Consider the following 15,386-nt stretch of genomic DNA (forward strand, 5'->3'; position numbering starts at 1 on the left):
ACTCTCTTAGATGCTTTCAAGTATATCATAAAGTATTGTTGTCTGTAATCACCATACTGAATATTAGATCTCTAGAACTTACTCTTCTTTTAACTGAACATTTGTACCCTTTGACCGAAATCTTCCCATTTCCTCTACCACCCCAGTCTCTGGCAACCAACATTCTGCTCTTGCCTCTGTGAGTTTGTTTTTTTTAGATTCCACATATAAGTCATACTATGCAGTATTTGTCTTTCTCCGTCTGTTTCTTTCATTCATTGTAATGCCTACCAGATTCATCCATGTTGCAGATGGAAAGATTTTCTTCTTTCTCATGGCTAAATAATATTCCATTGTGTGTGTGTGTGTGTGTGTGTACATATATATGTTTTCTTTATTCACTTCATTTGTCAATGGACTCTTGGCTATCATGAATAATACTGCAGTGAACACAATATCTCTCTGAGATGTCGTTTGCTTCGGGTGTATATCTGGAAGTGGGATTGCTGGATCATATGGTAGCTCTAGTTATAATTTGTTGAGGAACCTCATCTTTTTTCCCTAGTGTCTGTAGTAGTCTGCATTCTCACCAGCAGTGCTCCAGGGCTCCCTTTTCTCCATATACTCACCAATACTTGTTAGCTCTTGGTTTTTTTGAGAGTAGCCATTCTAACAAGTGTGAGGTGGTATCTCATTGTGGTTTTGATTTACATTTCCCCAGTGATTAGTAATGTTGCGCTTCTTTTCATGTACCTGTTGGCCATTTCTTCTTTTGAAAAATATCTGCTCAAGTCCTCCGTCCATTTTTAATCAGATTTTATATTTATTTTGTTTTATTTATTTGATATTGAGTTGTATGAGTTCCTTCCATATTGTGGATATTAGCCCCTTATCTGAGATACGGTTTGCAAATATTTTCTGTGATTCTGTAGATTGCCTATTCACTTTGTTGATTGTGTCTTCTGTTTTGCAATAAATTTGTAGTTTGATGTAGCCCCACTTGTTTACTTTTACTTTTATTGCTTGTGCTGTTGGTGTCACATCCAAAAAAACATTGACAAGACCAATGTCAAGGAATTTTTTTCCCTACGTGTTCTAGGAGTTTTATGTTTCAGGTCTCATATTTAAGTCTTTTAGTCCAATTCAAGTTAATTTTTATGAATCGTGTTAAGATATGTGTCTAGTTTCATTCTCTGACCTGTGAATATCCAGTTTTTCTAATACCATTTATTGAAAAGACTATCTTTCCCCCTTCAGGTATTCTTGGCCCTCTTGTCAAACAGCAGTTCACTGTATATGCATTTGCTTATTCCTGGGCTCTCAGTTCTATTCCATTGCTGTGTGTGTCTGTTTTAATGACGGTGTCATACTGTTCTTATTACTATAGCTTTGTACTGTAGTTTGAAATTAGGAAGCATAATGCCACCAGCTTTGTTCTTTCTCAAGATTGCTGTGGCTATTTGGGGTCTTTTGTAGTTCCAACAAATTTGAAGAAATTTTTTTTTTTATTTCTGTGAAAAATGCCATTGTAATTTTGATAGGGATTACACTGAGTTTATACATAGCTTTGGGTACTATGGATATTTTAACAATGCCAGTTTTTCCAATCCATAATCATAAGATATCTTTCTAATTTTTTGTGTCCTCTTCTATTTCTGTCATTAAAGTCTTACAGTTTTCAGTGTACAGATCTCTCACTTTCTTTGTTGTATTTAGTCCTAAGCCTTTTATCGTTTTTGATGGTATTGCTTCTCCATCTCCCTCTGCCTTTTCCCGCATTAGTGTTCTTGCTCACTCTGCTCTCTCTCCCTCAAATAAATAAATAAAAAATCTTAAAAAAAAAAAAAAACCTTTGGGGGGAAGTAAGTGCTCTTATCAACAAAACACTTTGAACAGAATAGTAAAATTTTTATTTACTGATGGCATTTACTGTTTTTTAAAAAGATACAAATTGCATGTAATTACAGAAGTAAAGCTGTGGCATATATAATTCTTCATATTAAATTATTAAGTAATCATACCTGATTAGTAACTACTTAATTATATATATCTGTATACCTTATAAAATCAAGCCTTTTATGTTCTTTGAACAGTATTGATTCTGTTACATATGGATGCATAAGCTCTATGCTGCACACTCCCATTGTGATGGCACCCCTGGTGTTAGGCAATGCAGTGACCTTTTTAAAAATCAGTTAACCTGATATTCTCTTCAAGTAAGTCTTCCATGAAGGTTGCAATATAAAAGCACAGTTATAGGGGAAGACATGTAACATCCAAGGATAATAATGTCTTCATTTATTAGAGTAATACATAATTTTAGAATTATAAATCCTATTCTAGGGCCTTTTTTTTTTTTTTAAAGATTTTATCTATTTATTTGACAGCGAGAGACACAGTGAGAGAGGGAACACAGCAGGGGGGAGTGGGAGAGGGAGAAGCAGGCCTCCCGCCGAGCAGGGAGCTCTAGGGCCTTTTTTAAAAAAAAATAGAATTTATTGAAGTCAGATCACTGAGTCACAGTTACTCAGGATATCTTCCAGGGCATTGCTAAGTAAACTTGATGATAAAATGATTCTTAACAAAATAGTTTTTACTTAAAGTCAGCACTCAACATGCAAGTATTATCAGTGGTCTTCTAAACCTTGTTATAACTAAGATGGTGGGATGTAATTAGCTCTGGAAAAAAGAATACACAGCTCATCAGAGCTTTTAGCAAGTTGTCAAAGCAGGGGTTTGGAACAATAGTAGGTATGTTTTTGAAAAATTTTATATGAACACATTTAGCCAAATATTTGGATTTCCCATGACTTCTTATCTAAAACATGTGAAATTAACTCCTGATTAGAACAGTTACTTTATAATTTATCTGTTTTACAAATACAGATGTTCATATATTGCGATTATCTCTAAAGTGAGTTATTAGTAGCTACAGGGTGGAAATACAGTGAAAGAAGCAGTTACAGAGTAACAGCTGCTGCTGGAGGTTCTTCTTTTCCCTTGTAATATGGAGGGAGGGTAGGCTCTTGGGGTGTGTATATTTCTCAGAACTAATTGGTTCTGTTGTCATTGTTTTTACATTTAAGTGTACTGAGATAAGTAAGTCCTGGCAATTAAAACATCCTGCTTTTTCACTGAATACCACATTTTCTCTACTAAGCCAGAATCTCAAAGTATGTCACCATTCAAGAAAAACAGTCAATGCATTTAAGGCTATTACTTGTTGCTTTGATTTGGCAACAAAAGTCTGTCCTGATAGTGTTTTCTTTTTTTTTTCTTTTTTTTTTTTTTAAGACTATTTATTTATTTAGAGAGCATGTGTGAGGAAGGGTAGGGGTAGAGGGAGAGTGGGAGAGAATCTCAAGCAGATTCCACGTGAAGCACCAAACCCAACACGGGGCTCGATCTCATGACCCCAGTATCATGACCTGAGCCAAAACCAAGAGTCGGATGCTCAACCGACTGAGCCACCCATGTGCGCCTGTTTTTGTTTCAAATTTAACTTTAGAACATCATGAACCTGCTAAAACTTTATTTTTTATTTTTTCCTAATTTTTTAGTTTACCCCCACCAAGGATTCTGCTTGCATATTATTGGAGCAGGTGTCACACTTTTTCTGTAAAGTAATTCTGTATATAATAAATATTTTAGGCTTTGCAGGCCATACATTCTCTGTCACAACTACTCAACTCTGCCGGGTGACATAGTAGAACTATAGATAGTATATAAATGGATGAATTTCACTGTGTTTCCTGAAACTATTTTAAAAAACAGGCAGCAGGTGAGAACTAGCCCATGAGCCAATTTGCCAACCACCAGTTTTGAGAATCAAGTACTTCTACAAGACTTGTTTGTGAAAATGACAGTTCTCCGTTAGTGCTTCCTGACTTTCAACTTCAGTTGGTTTTCAGGGGATTTACCCCACACATCAGTAGGTCAGTATTAGTATATTTTAAGTATTAACTATTGACTTCCTATGGTGGTTTATAAGAATTTATATCTCTTTCCTCTGCCAGCCCCTCTGTCATATATGTACCTTCCTTATCACTTCCATCCTCCTAAGGCACTTGGGTCAAATTTAGATTAGATGAATATTTAGTGATTCTGTTATTTTGACTACAAGTCATGTAGTGAGTGATTATTATTTTTCATTTTCTGCACAATATTTCTATTTCCTATAGTTTATTTTTCCTTGTTAGTTTCCTGTCCTCTCTCTAGTGTAATACCAAACTGCTCTTCGGTTACTGAAGTCTCCTCTCAAGATGTTTAATACACCAGGGATGCGTGGGTGGCTCATTTGGTGGCGTCTGACTTCAGCTCAGGTCATGATCTCAGGGTCCTGGGATCAAGTCCCATGTTGAGCTCCGAGCTCAGGGAAGAGTCTGCTTCTCCCTCTCCTTTTGCCCCTCCCCCAACTCATGCGCCCGTGCTCTCTCTCAAAAATAAATAAAATGTAAAAAAAAAAAAAAGATGTTTAATACACCAGGTATTCTAATTCTCCTTGTCACTATCCTGAGAATGCCTTCTGCCTGTATCTCCGTTTCTTCTATCCCATACATTCCTCATTCTTTGTATCCTTCTTCATTTTAGTGGAGCTAGTACCTTCTAAGGAGAAAGGTTCAAGAGATGTAAGCTTTTTTAAACCTTGCATGTCGGGAAATATTTTTATTCTTATCTAATTTAGGAATCATTTTCCTACAAGATTTTTATTCAGTTGTCTTTGACCTCCAATTTTGATTCCTGATTTTTTTTTTTTTTTTTTTTGGTAACTTTGTTCTTTCTCTGGAAGCATGTAGACTCTAGTATTCTGATGTGACTCTCAATTTTCATATATCATGTTGGCCTTTTCAGCATGAAAAATCATGTCCCTCATCAGGGGGTTCTGTGTTAGAGCTTTTAATATACACCCTATAAAACTAAATCATACATATTTGACCTATACGTTCAGCAGCCCATCTTGTTGCTGAGTGACTCAGGATACCAGCACTAGGTTTTCTTCCCAGATTCTCTCATATATCTCCAAGGGAGATAAAATGGGCAACAAGTCCTGTATTGGACTTCAGGAAACCCAACAAGATATAGAAACAATGGGTTATCTTAACACTGTACTTAATGAATAGTCTCCAAATGGACTTCATCTCTCTTTTTTTTTTTAATTTGACAGCGAGAGAGGGAACACAGGCAGGAGTGGGAGAGGGAAAAGCAGGCTTCCCGCTGAGCAGGGAGCCCAACGCAGGGCTCCATCCCAGGACCCTAGGATCATGACCTGAGCCAAAGGCAGACGCTTAACGACTGAGCCACCCAGGCGCCCCTGGACTACATTTCTTGGACAAGACTGAACAGAGGCAATATCTAAGAGCCTAAGAGAATCAAAGTTTATAGTTACCCTAAGGCTGCTGTAGCAAAGTACCACAAACTAGATGTTTTAAAACAACAAAATTGTATCCTGTCATGTTTCAGGAGGCTAGAAATCTGAAATCAAGGTGACAGTAGTGCTAAGATCCTCGGAAGTTTCTAGGGAAGAACCCTTCCTTGCTTCTTCCAGCTTGTGTGAACCATGGCCTGTGGCCTTCCTTGGCCTATGGCAGGATAACTGTAATCTCTTCCTCAGCCTTCTTCCCTCTCTCTGTGCCTCTATCCAGATGTCTCCCTTATGAGGACATCGGTCATATTAGATTGAGGACCACCCTAATCCAGCATATTCACCTTTTAATTATATCTGCAAAGACCCTGATTCCAAATAAGGTCACATTCTGAGTTTGTAGTTGGACATAAATTTTAGGAAGATGTTCTTCAATTCAATACACAAGGTAATTAGACCACAGATATAATTTAGAGAAGGGTAACATTGCCTAGATAAGTCCTCCAAACACAGTAAGCTTCAGAGAGCCATCATCTTGCATTTACTAATGTCCTCATGTTTGTTCTACTAGGGGGGGGAAAATCTTTATAGTGGGCTATTAACAGTGAAAGAAAATTTAAAATAAAGACATTTGAAGCTCACAGCTCTATTTTGACACACAATGAAATGTATCCATTTGCCTTATGGGATGTTTATTGAATGAAGACTCCTTCCAGTTACTGTTCCAAGCCCTAGGTCTATAGCAATGAGGAAAACAGAGCCCCTGCCTCACAGATGGGAAAATATCTACGCTGGCATGCAATGTTAAGTGATAAGTAGTAAATAAAGAGTTATGGGAAGTGTTGTTCAGATAACATTTGAGCAGATATGTGAATAATAAGAGATGGTCAGTCATGCATACATTTGGGAGTACAGTATTCCAGGGAAAGCAGAGCTTACAAAGGAATAGCCTAAGCATCAGAAGGCAGTAAAGCTTAAAGAACAGATAGTGGCATAGCGTGATCTGGCTACCTTTTTAAAAACTCACTGTGATGCTCTGTGGAAACTCAGGGGTGGGGGAGCAAGTGACCAGGTTTGAGTGTATTACGTTGGTGCTGCAGGTGAGACATGTTGGTGACTCGGTCAAAAGTACTAAGAGTAGGAGTGGTGAGAAGTGAATGGTCCTGAATATATCTTGCATTTAGAACCACAAGATTTGCTAAAGGACTAATTGTGAGCTGTGAAGGAAGGAGAAATGTGATAGAAGAATTCTTAAAGTTTTAGTCCTGAGCAACCAACAAAAGTGGAATTATGTATAATAAGACAGGAAAGACTGAAGAAGTAAGTTTGAGAAGGATATCAAAGAATTCTCTGGGTGCCTGGTGGGTGGCTCAGTAGGTAAAGCATCCAACTCTTGATCTCAGCTCAGGTCTCAATCTCTGGGGCATGAGTTCAAGCCCCATGTTGGGCTCCACACCGGGGATGGAGCCTACTTAAAAAAAAAGAAAGAATTCTCTTGGGTTCATATATGAGTCTTGAGCTCAAGTTAGAGTAGCAGTTAGAAATTTGGATGTTGTCAGCGCATAGAAGATATTTAAGGAAATTTTCCCAAATCATGAATTTTCTAAATTCGTAAGTATGTTAAATATATAATCAGTTCCAACTCAGTCATCATCAAATATTTATGAAGTGTTGGCTCTTAGACAAGCAGTGGTAGAAGGTTCTGAAAATATAGTAGAGATACTAGACTTTGAAAATACAAATATTTAGCATCAGATAGTTTTTACATCTCTATTAACTGGAATTTCAAACATTACAGTAGTTATAAATTGTATCACCCAGCTTAGCACTAACATGTTATTTGATTCATATTAATTCAGTCTTTAAGAAGATCTAGATCTTTTAACCTCTTTGAAAGCAGAAGCTATATTGCATTTTTTTAATAACACACAGGATGCCTACCAGAGTTCTGGAAAGATATTAAGTCCCCAAAGGGATTTGTTAGTTGATTACATAATAATTTTATTTGTTTCGGGGGCCGTTGTATTTTGTCATCTTGAGTTTTATTTTTCTTTATTATAGATTATCCAGGTGACTTATCTAGAGAATACTAACAAATTCCTGTTTCCTAACTCTCATTTTTAAAAATTATGATACATTTTCTTTTATTCACTTCTTAATAGTACTATATTGTTCCTATTCCTGTGTTTGTTGTTTCAATTTGCAGCCTGATTCTACTGCAACTGAAAGAGCAGTTGCCAGACTAGCGATGCATCCTCTTCTGAAGAAAAAAACAGATGTGCTGAAAGGTATGTATTAAATACTTTTAAGCCATGTACTTAAATGCACTTATGTATAAGATTTTGAATAAATGGCTATTCATTTATTTCTTTGGGTTTTTTTTGTTTGTTTGTTTTTAAAGATTTTATTTATTTGAGAGAGAGAGTGAGAGAGAGCGAGCACAAGAGGGGGGAGCAGGAGAGGGAGAAGCAGACTCCCTGCTGAGCAGGTAGCCTGATGTGGGACTCGATCCCGGGACTCCAGGATCATGACCTGAGCCGAAGGCAGTCGCTTAACCAACTGAGCCACCCAGGCGCCCCAATTGTTTGTTTGTTTTGAGGACCTTTTAAAAATATCTCCTTCAAATATTTTTAAATGTGGGAAGGTACCTGAAAATTTGGAAGTTATCTGATGTCTAATTAAATCTGTATTTTTTCCTAAATTCTAATATATGAATACACTTATGTTTATATATAATATATTCATGGTAATACTGAATACAATCAATTTGCTAAATATTGGTGTAATTCATAGTATTACTTTTGATGTTGCCACTTAGTCACATAATTTTTATTTATGTGTGTATTATAAACTGTGCTTAAAGAATTAAATGTTACTATCACAGATTAGAATATATTCATTTTTATGTCTGAAAACACAGTTTATAGTGCACCACAATCATAGCAATACATTATTGCAAAAGAAATTAAAGTTGCCATTTTATTTTATTTGTATTCAGTGATGTTTTTGCTATTTTTCATAGCTCCAGGGCCTGAAAGGATGGTTAATTTTAAGAGTTTTAAATTGAATACCTCTGACCATTTCTTCCAAGTCTGGTTTTTAAAGTCAGTGAAGTTCTTTTGTGACCAGTGATATATACTTAACATAATTGTGGTTGTTCTCTTAAGTGTTTCCAAATAATTTAAGAAATACTGTACTGAAGTGGTGATGTTTTATATATTTGTTTTAATGATGAAACAGATCCTGTGCTTTTCTGTTGTAGCTGCTGTCAAAGCCTTTAAAGATGCAAGACAAAATGTTGAAGTTAAATCATCAGAGAGTGCTTCAGAAGAAAATCATTCCAAGGACACTTTGTGTTCAAATGATGATGCCAGTAAGTTACAGCATGAAGGAACTATCATCAGTGAACAAAAAGAGAAAGAAGCCAAAATATTGGCAAAGAAACCAGTAAATTCAAAAGAAAAAAGAACCAAGGTGGAACATGGACCCAATGCTGTAGACATTCCAAATTCTCCATCAAAGCCTTCTGAAAGGGCTGGTGGTGTTTCTTCTGAGCCCCAGAAGACACCTGCTGACCCAAAAATGAAAACCTTAAGTAAAACCAAAAAAGGGAAAGAGTCCAGTAGCTCCCTTGATGGTAACAGTGATGGAGAAGAATTACAAGAAGAAAAGGAGTATTTTGATGATAGCACAGAGGAAAGGTTTTACAAACAGTCCTCCATGTCTGAGGATAGTGACAGTGGTGATGACTTCTTCATTGGGAAAGTCAGACGGACACGAAAGAAGGAAAGTACTTGCCATTCTTCAATTAAGGAACAAATGCCCCCCCAAAAAGTGTTACCTGAGGAAGATCTACTTGAAACCCATCAGAGTATAAGAAGTGACATAAACAAGCCAAGTACAGAATCAAGGAAGTTTGAGTCAGTGTTTTTCCATTCTTTATCTGGATCTAAAAGCTCTAGAAGGTAAGAGTACTTTTTTCTATCCTGAAGTAATTATTAGTTCTTAATTTTTTTGAAGATATGAAATATCTGCACATCCTAGCAATGACAGAAGAGAATCTCTCCCATATGTACATGTGGTTTATACAGCACATCCTGTGTTTAGACTTGGCCCTTTCGAACTTTATACTCAGATAATATATGCAAATATACATACAGCAGTGCCGCATCAATCCTGGAGCCAAATAATTTGTCTAGCTAATTTCAGTTTATCCCTTCGATTGTCAAAGTTTCCAGACTTTGAGTTTGCTTTTCGTGAAAACCTTTTGAAAATGTCTCATATCTTACTCTTTAAACAGAACTTTCTGAAAAGAATGGTGGTGTTTTTTTTTCTTTTCTTGATAACTGAGGGCCATTATTGTAAACATCAGTCATTTTCTTGTGCATTGCTATTTCAGTATATACAGCTGTTTGCTCTAACTCCGAGTTCCTCCAGACTGCTTTATATCGGATAATATTGCTGTCTCTGTCCCTGCTGTTAACCACCACCTTTCACAGCTCTTCTGTTCTACATCAATAAGTTTCATTTCATTTGTAATTCTAATCTGAGAGGGAATAACTTCACATTTTAGGATAAATATCATGGTTAGCTAATTTCTTCAGTAAGAGCTACCTTCTTCAGGAAACTGTTTTCTGTTTATGTATAAGTCAGGGATAATTTTTAATAAAATAGAAACACATGAAGTAAACATTTTCCAAAGAAGTAGGAGTATGGAAAAGACACAAACCATATTTGAGACCTTGAAATTAATTAAAATATTTTTTATATCTCCCAAACTTGCTCCAGAAGGCTCCATTTTTTTTCCTCACTTGAGAATAATACACTCATGCTTTCCATCTCCCACAAAATGATTTTGTGTAATATGTGACTCATTCCCCCTGTAAGAAGACTTTTGAAATTCTTTATCTGGATAGTCCTCAAGAGTAGACACAAGTAACCAAGATAGAATATTTTATGACCAGAAGTCCATGTAGGGGGGGTGAGAGGGAAACTCCCATGTTTCTGCAGTATCACTGGAGTCTCACAGACTTTGATACAGATAAAACTAGGGGTTTTATCATTTTTTTATTGATTGCTGGTGGGATGAGGGAGTACAATAGTCCTTTGAGTGAGTTTTATCCCTAGTTTTTTTTTACGTTATCTTCTTAAGGTCAGTTATCTTTTTTAAGTCCTAATGGTCTTTTTCTTCTTTTAGAAATTACAGAGAACAGGCTCCAAAAAGCAGAACCCCAGGTATGTATTAATGGCTGCCTGACCTTGACATGAAATTGACTAATGCTCTGCCAGAGTAGAAGAATGAAAAGTTCTGGTTACTTAATAGCCTGAATGAAATACGTAGGTACCCACAGGAAGGGGACAAGAAGATCTTTCAATTATCAGTATAATTTTTAAATTTTAATTGTTTGTTTGTTTGTTTTTACCTATCTGCTACCAGTATGAAAGATATAAGCAAAACTTACCAGGAAATACTGGGTCTAGTTGATTTATCTTGAACTGAATAAACTAGTACATTCTTTAAATTTTAAGATATAACTTTAAGTTATATCTTAGTCGGCATCATGCCATTAAGCATTCAGTAACTAGTATGTCACTTTCTAGGTTCAGAGTAAAATCAAAGTATTTTCACATTAATTCATAACAAATCAAGTTACATATATTTGGGTGGGCGGACTTCTGTACATAATTCCAAATTCTCACTGGCTTAAAATAATAAAAATACATTTTTCATGCACATCACAGTCCACTGTGAGGTGGCAGAGGGGCTGTGTTTCATATAGTAATTCAGGAATCAGGCACCTTTCATCTTTTGGTTCCTTCCTCCTGCAGTTTCCAGATACTCCTCCAGAAGGGAAGAGTACATGGACGGTTTTGCAGGAAGTTTTCATGAGCCAGGTCTGAAAGTGGCAGGAATCAGTTCTGCTCACATTTCATTAGCCAGAATTCAATTATATGACACCATCTAGCCACAGGGGAGCTAAGAAATGCAATCTAACTGTGTGGTTAAGAGGAAAAAGGAAGTAGAATTTCTTAAACATGTAACTGTCTGCCAGTGACTATCCTTTCTCTCACCAGGTGCTCATTTCACTGTCCCCCACACAGAGCACACTTTATCTCCTTCCCAAAGAAGCCAGCTCAGAGTCCCACCCAGTCCCTGCATCCAAGCTCAAAGCCCAGCATCATCCACCAGTGATGCAGTCCTTTGTTTCCATCCGGTCTCATGGATGTGACTGCTCAAAATTTGATGGCCTGGTCACTGAAAGACAGACTACCTGTCCCCAGCTCATACCATATATTTAGTGGCAGGTCAGGGACAAGGTAACCATAATACAAACTCCCAGTCAATTAAGGGAAAATTGGGAGGCACATAACATGTTTATCTAGAGGAACTTCTTTATCCATTGTTCTTCATGTTTTCTGACTGTTCTGGGGAGGTCTGTGTTCCATGGCCACATCTGAAGTGGACATTTAGTATAATTTCCTTGGGAGTTGCCCCAAGTGACTGGTAAAAACACATGGTCCTGAAGACAGTTCAAAGTCTTTAATATTCAAGAGAGAGTTTTTCAGCGCAGACATAGAATTTCTTCCACAACACAGGTCTCTCAGAAATGTAGTGGATTTCTGACTTCTGGGTTTCCATTTAGTCCATCCATGAGCTAGTCACCATACCAACAATCTTCCCCTAGAGCTAGTTCTCAAACTTGCCTTCTTCATGTTTGAGGGTATTTTTTCCCACCCCCACCATCATTCAGTGTCTGCTGTGTTAAGATTCTCAGGTTTGGTTGAGAAGAACATTCTTGACTCGTAACTCTGCTCCAGGGCTGAATCTCCATAGACCTTTCCTGCTTAAAATCTTTCTCAGTCTGGGGCGCCTGGGTGGCTCAGTCGTTAAGCGTCTGCCTTCGGCTCAGGTCATGATCCCAGGGTCATGGGATCAAGCCCCGCATCGAGCTCCCTGCTCGGTGGGGAAGCCTGCTTCTCCCTCTCCCTCTACTGTTCCCCCTGCTTGTGCTCTCTCACTCTCTGTATCAAATAAATAAATAAAATCTTTAAAAAAAAAAAAAAACCTTTCTGAGTCTTACGTCTTACCGTTTGAAGTCCAGAGGCTTTTCTAAACCGTAGTTCTCAAATATCTGGACACTCTGTTCCCTTTAGTTTCTGCCTGTGAGCTAGCGAGTTCTTTCCCTGTTTTGTAGTCCATTGCCAAAGAGCCATCAGCACGCTAATTTTTTTATTCTTCCCACCCACTTACCCTGGTGCTGCAAACTCCATAGGCCCACAGCCTGCTTCCCAGGTTCTCCACTGGCCACAGTTTTACCCGCTTCCTTAGCATAAGAAGCATGCGTACTTTGCAAACTAAGGTGTCCATTTCCTTCTACCTACCACTAAACTGCGAAGCCACTGCCAAATTTGTATGCTGTAAAACATACAGCATGTATGGCTGTATCCTCCTCCCTAGTACCACTCTGGTATTTGTAGTAGACTGCCTGCTGTCACACGTAACTCCCACATCGTGCTGATTCATTTCTCATTCATTACTGTCTCTGCGCTGCTTGTACTCTTCTTCCTTCTTGTGCCTCCAGGACTTCGCTGTGCTCCCTGCAGGCAGAGAGAGGATGAAAGGATCGAGCGTGAGATGTTTATGGTCAGGCCTTTTGTTCTTATGCCATTGGCTGTAACTCAGTTACATGCCTCATTTAACTGTAGTCAGGATGGGCAATGCATCCAGCTTGTGCACCCAGCAGGAAAAGAAAACTAGGTCTGGCAGACACATGGCAATCTGCCTCACTGACCTTATATTCATAAGCAGGAGAACTGTAAACTTGAGGCACTCCCACATTTTCCCTGTGAGGAGACCCAAGTGATGAAAGGGTTTTTGTTTTTTGCTTAGCTTATATATTTATAGTGTTTAGTATATCAGTTTGTTTACAGATATCAATTTACTTTCCATAATTATATAAAGTATATATTATTTTAAATACTGCCTTATTTAAATCAATTTTTTATGTAACAGTTTTATTTAACATTTAAATTCTTGGTTCTTCATTACTAGAGCCCCAAGTGACTGGTAAAAACACATGGTCCTGAAGACAGTTCAAAGTCTTTAACATTCAAGAGAGAGTTTTTCAGCCCAGACATACGATTTCTTCCACAACACAGGTCTCTCAGAAATGTAGTGGATTTCTGACTTCTGGGTTTCCATTTAGTCCATCCATGAGCTAGTCACCATACCAACAATCTTCCCCTAGAGCTAGTTCTCAAACTTGCCTTCTTTATGTTTGAGGGTATTTTTTCCCACCCCCACCATCATTTAGTGTCTACTGTGTTAAGATTCTCGGGTTTGGTTGAGAAGAACATTCTTGACTCGTAACTCTGCTCCGGGGCTGAATCTCCATACTAGAGCCATCCTGAATATTATATTGGGTTTTAGACCACATGTGATTTGTACAGGATTCAGGACATGTTGCATTCTTTGTACGGTAGTATTTCGGAAATGTTATCCCAAGTTGTGTGCATTTGTTTGTGTAACATTATGACATTTGCTTTTTAAGAAGATCTTTAAAAGGCTTTTGACAGTGAATGATGTCTAACTCATAGTGGAGAAAGTACACATCTCTAGGACTACTTCAAAAAAAAAAAAATCTATGTTAAATTTTTGTCTCCCTTTGTTTCTCCCCTGATTCCATAAACATGCATTGATTCATGTGTCTTCTGGCTGGTGTGTCTCTCCCAAACACTACTTTATTGTTCAAAATAACATAGTTTAAAGTATAACATAAGAGGCCGTAAGGTCTAGAAACAATTTGCCACCCTCTTATCTGGTGGATAATTTTATGATTGGAAAAGAACCTTGTCTTATATTTGAGTAAATTCAGTAATTTATTTTATAATAATTTTATGTTCAGTAATAGAAGGGAGTAGAATCAATTAGTAACCCTTTAAAAATACATCTCTCCCATCAACGTTGTCAAATCCAATATCTTAATAAATACATGTGAATTTTCTGGCTACATCGGCTCCATATACAGTTACCTTAAACCAATGATATTCCTTTGAAAATATAAGATGCTCTTTTGGGATTTTTTTGGCCTTCCATATTGTCTGCATTCTTTCCTTTCTTACTGCCAATGTAAATAAGACAGCACAACATATGTTAGGAGACAAACAATTTGCATCTGTTTAAAAGATTAGGAAAAAAAATAAAAGATTAGAAAGCATGTGTCCCAGAATTGCCTGTTGATGTGTATATTTCAATTTCACACTGTTCCCTGTTGGACTTAGATTTTAAACTGTAATGTATTTTGTTTAAGTAAAACTAAATTCCTTCCTTAAATACTGATGTGAGAAAATGAAATCTCTTTCTCTTATATGCTATGTAAGTATGTGGTTATTTCTCACTATTTTTGCTTTCTCCTCCCAGGTTTTCAGCAAAATGAACCTCAGCTTAAGAATCTGTTTAATAAGAGTGCACAAAGAGGACTTCAAAGTACAAAACAGCAATCACAGCTGCCTCTTCATCCTTCGTGGGAAGCAAGCAAGAGGCGAAAAGAGCAGCAATCTAAAATTGCTGTGTTTCAGGGAAAAAAAATTACATTTGATGATTGATTAGTATAGTACCTCTTTTTGTGAACCAGCCCATTATTAAAGTTATGTTTACATAAGCCTACCACAAATCAAGTACATACTTAAATTGATTTTTAATAATATACCCACGCTGTTCCCTCTATGAAAAAATTTTGAAATAGCTGTCTCAGACTTCTAATTTGTGCTTATCACCAGGTTTAACTCTGTGTCTTGCTTTGAAAATAAATTTTGAGAGATACATTAAAATAATAATGGAAAATATTAGGAAATTATAGTTATTTAAAAGAGATCACCTTTGCTAAAAGTAATTCTTAGCAAAACTAAGATAGTAACTTTTATATGGGTATAGAGATAATACATTAACAAATAAATATTAATTTTTATTATATTTGTAATTATTTGTGATCTACTTTTTGTCTGTTTTAAAATAGATTCAAGGGCAGTTTTTCATTTCTGAATT

The 15,386-nt window shown here is 36.9% G+C and overlaps 1 protein-coding gene across 1 annotated transcript in view; it reads left to right on the plus strand.

Annotated features, from left to right (window-relative positions):
* SRFBP1 (serum response factor binding protein 1) overlaps positions 1 to 15,061 on the plus strand; it is a 62,916-nt gene extending 47,855 nt beyond the window's left edge. The window contains exons 5-8 of the mRNA XM_045891526.3: positions 7,548 to 7,629; positions 8,604 to 9,306; positions 10,539 to 10,576; positions 14,763 to 15,061. Of these exons, the coding sequence (XP_045747482.1) occupies positions 7,548 to 7,629; positions 8,604 to 9,306; positions 10,539 to 10,576; positions 14,763 to 14,947 (1,008 nt within the window). The 3' untranslated portion in view covers positions 14,948 to 15,061. The remainder of the gene's footprint in view (positions 1 to 7,547; positions 7,630 to 8,603; positions 9,307 to 10,538; positions 10,577 to 14,762) is intronic.
* The last annotated feature ends 325 nt before the right edge of the window (positions 15,062 to 15,386 follow it).

The sequence above is a fragment of the Mirounga angustirostris genome, unplaced genomic scaffold (assembly GCF_029215605.1).
Source record: "Mirounga angustirostris isolate CCGP_5_RB_7025 unplaced genomic scaffold, mMirAng1.0.hap1 SCAF_7, whole genome shotgun sequence".
In the NCBI taxonomy this organism is placed as follows: Eukaryota; Metazoa; Chordata; class Mammalia; order Carnivora; family Phocidae; genus Mirounga; species Mirounga angustirostris.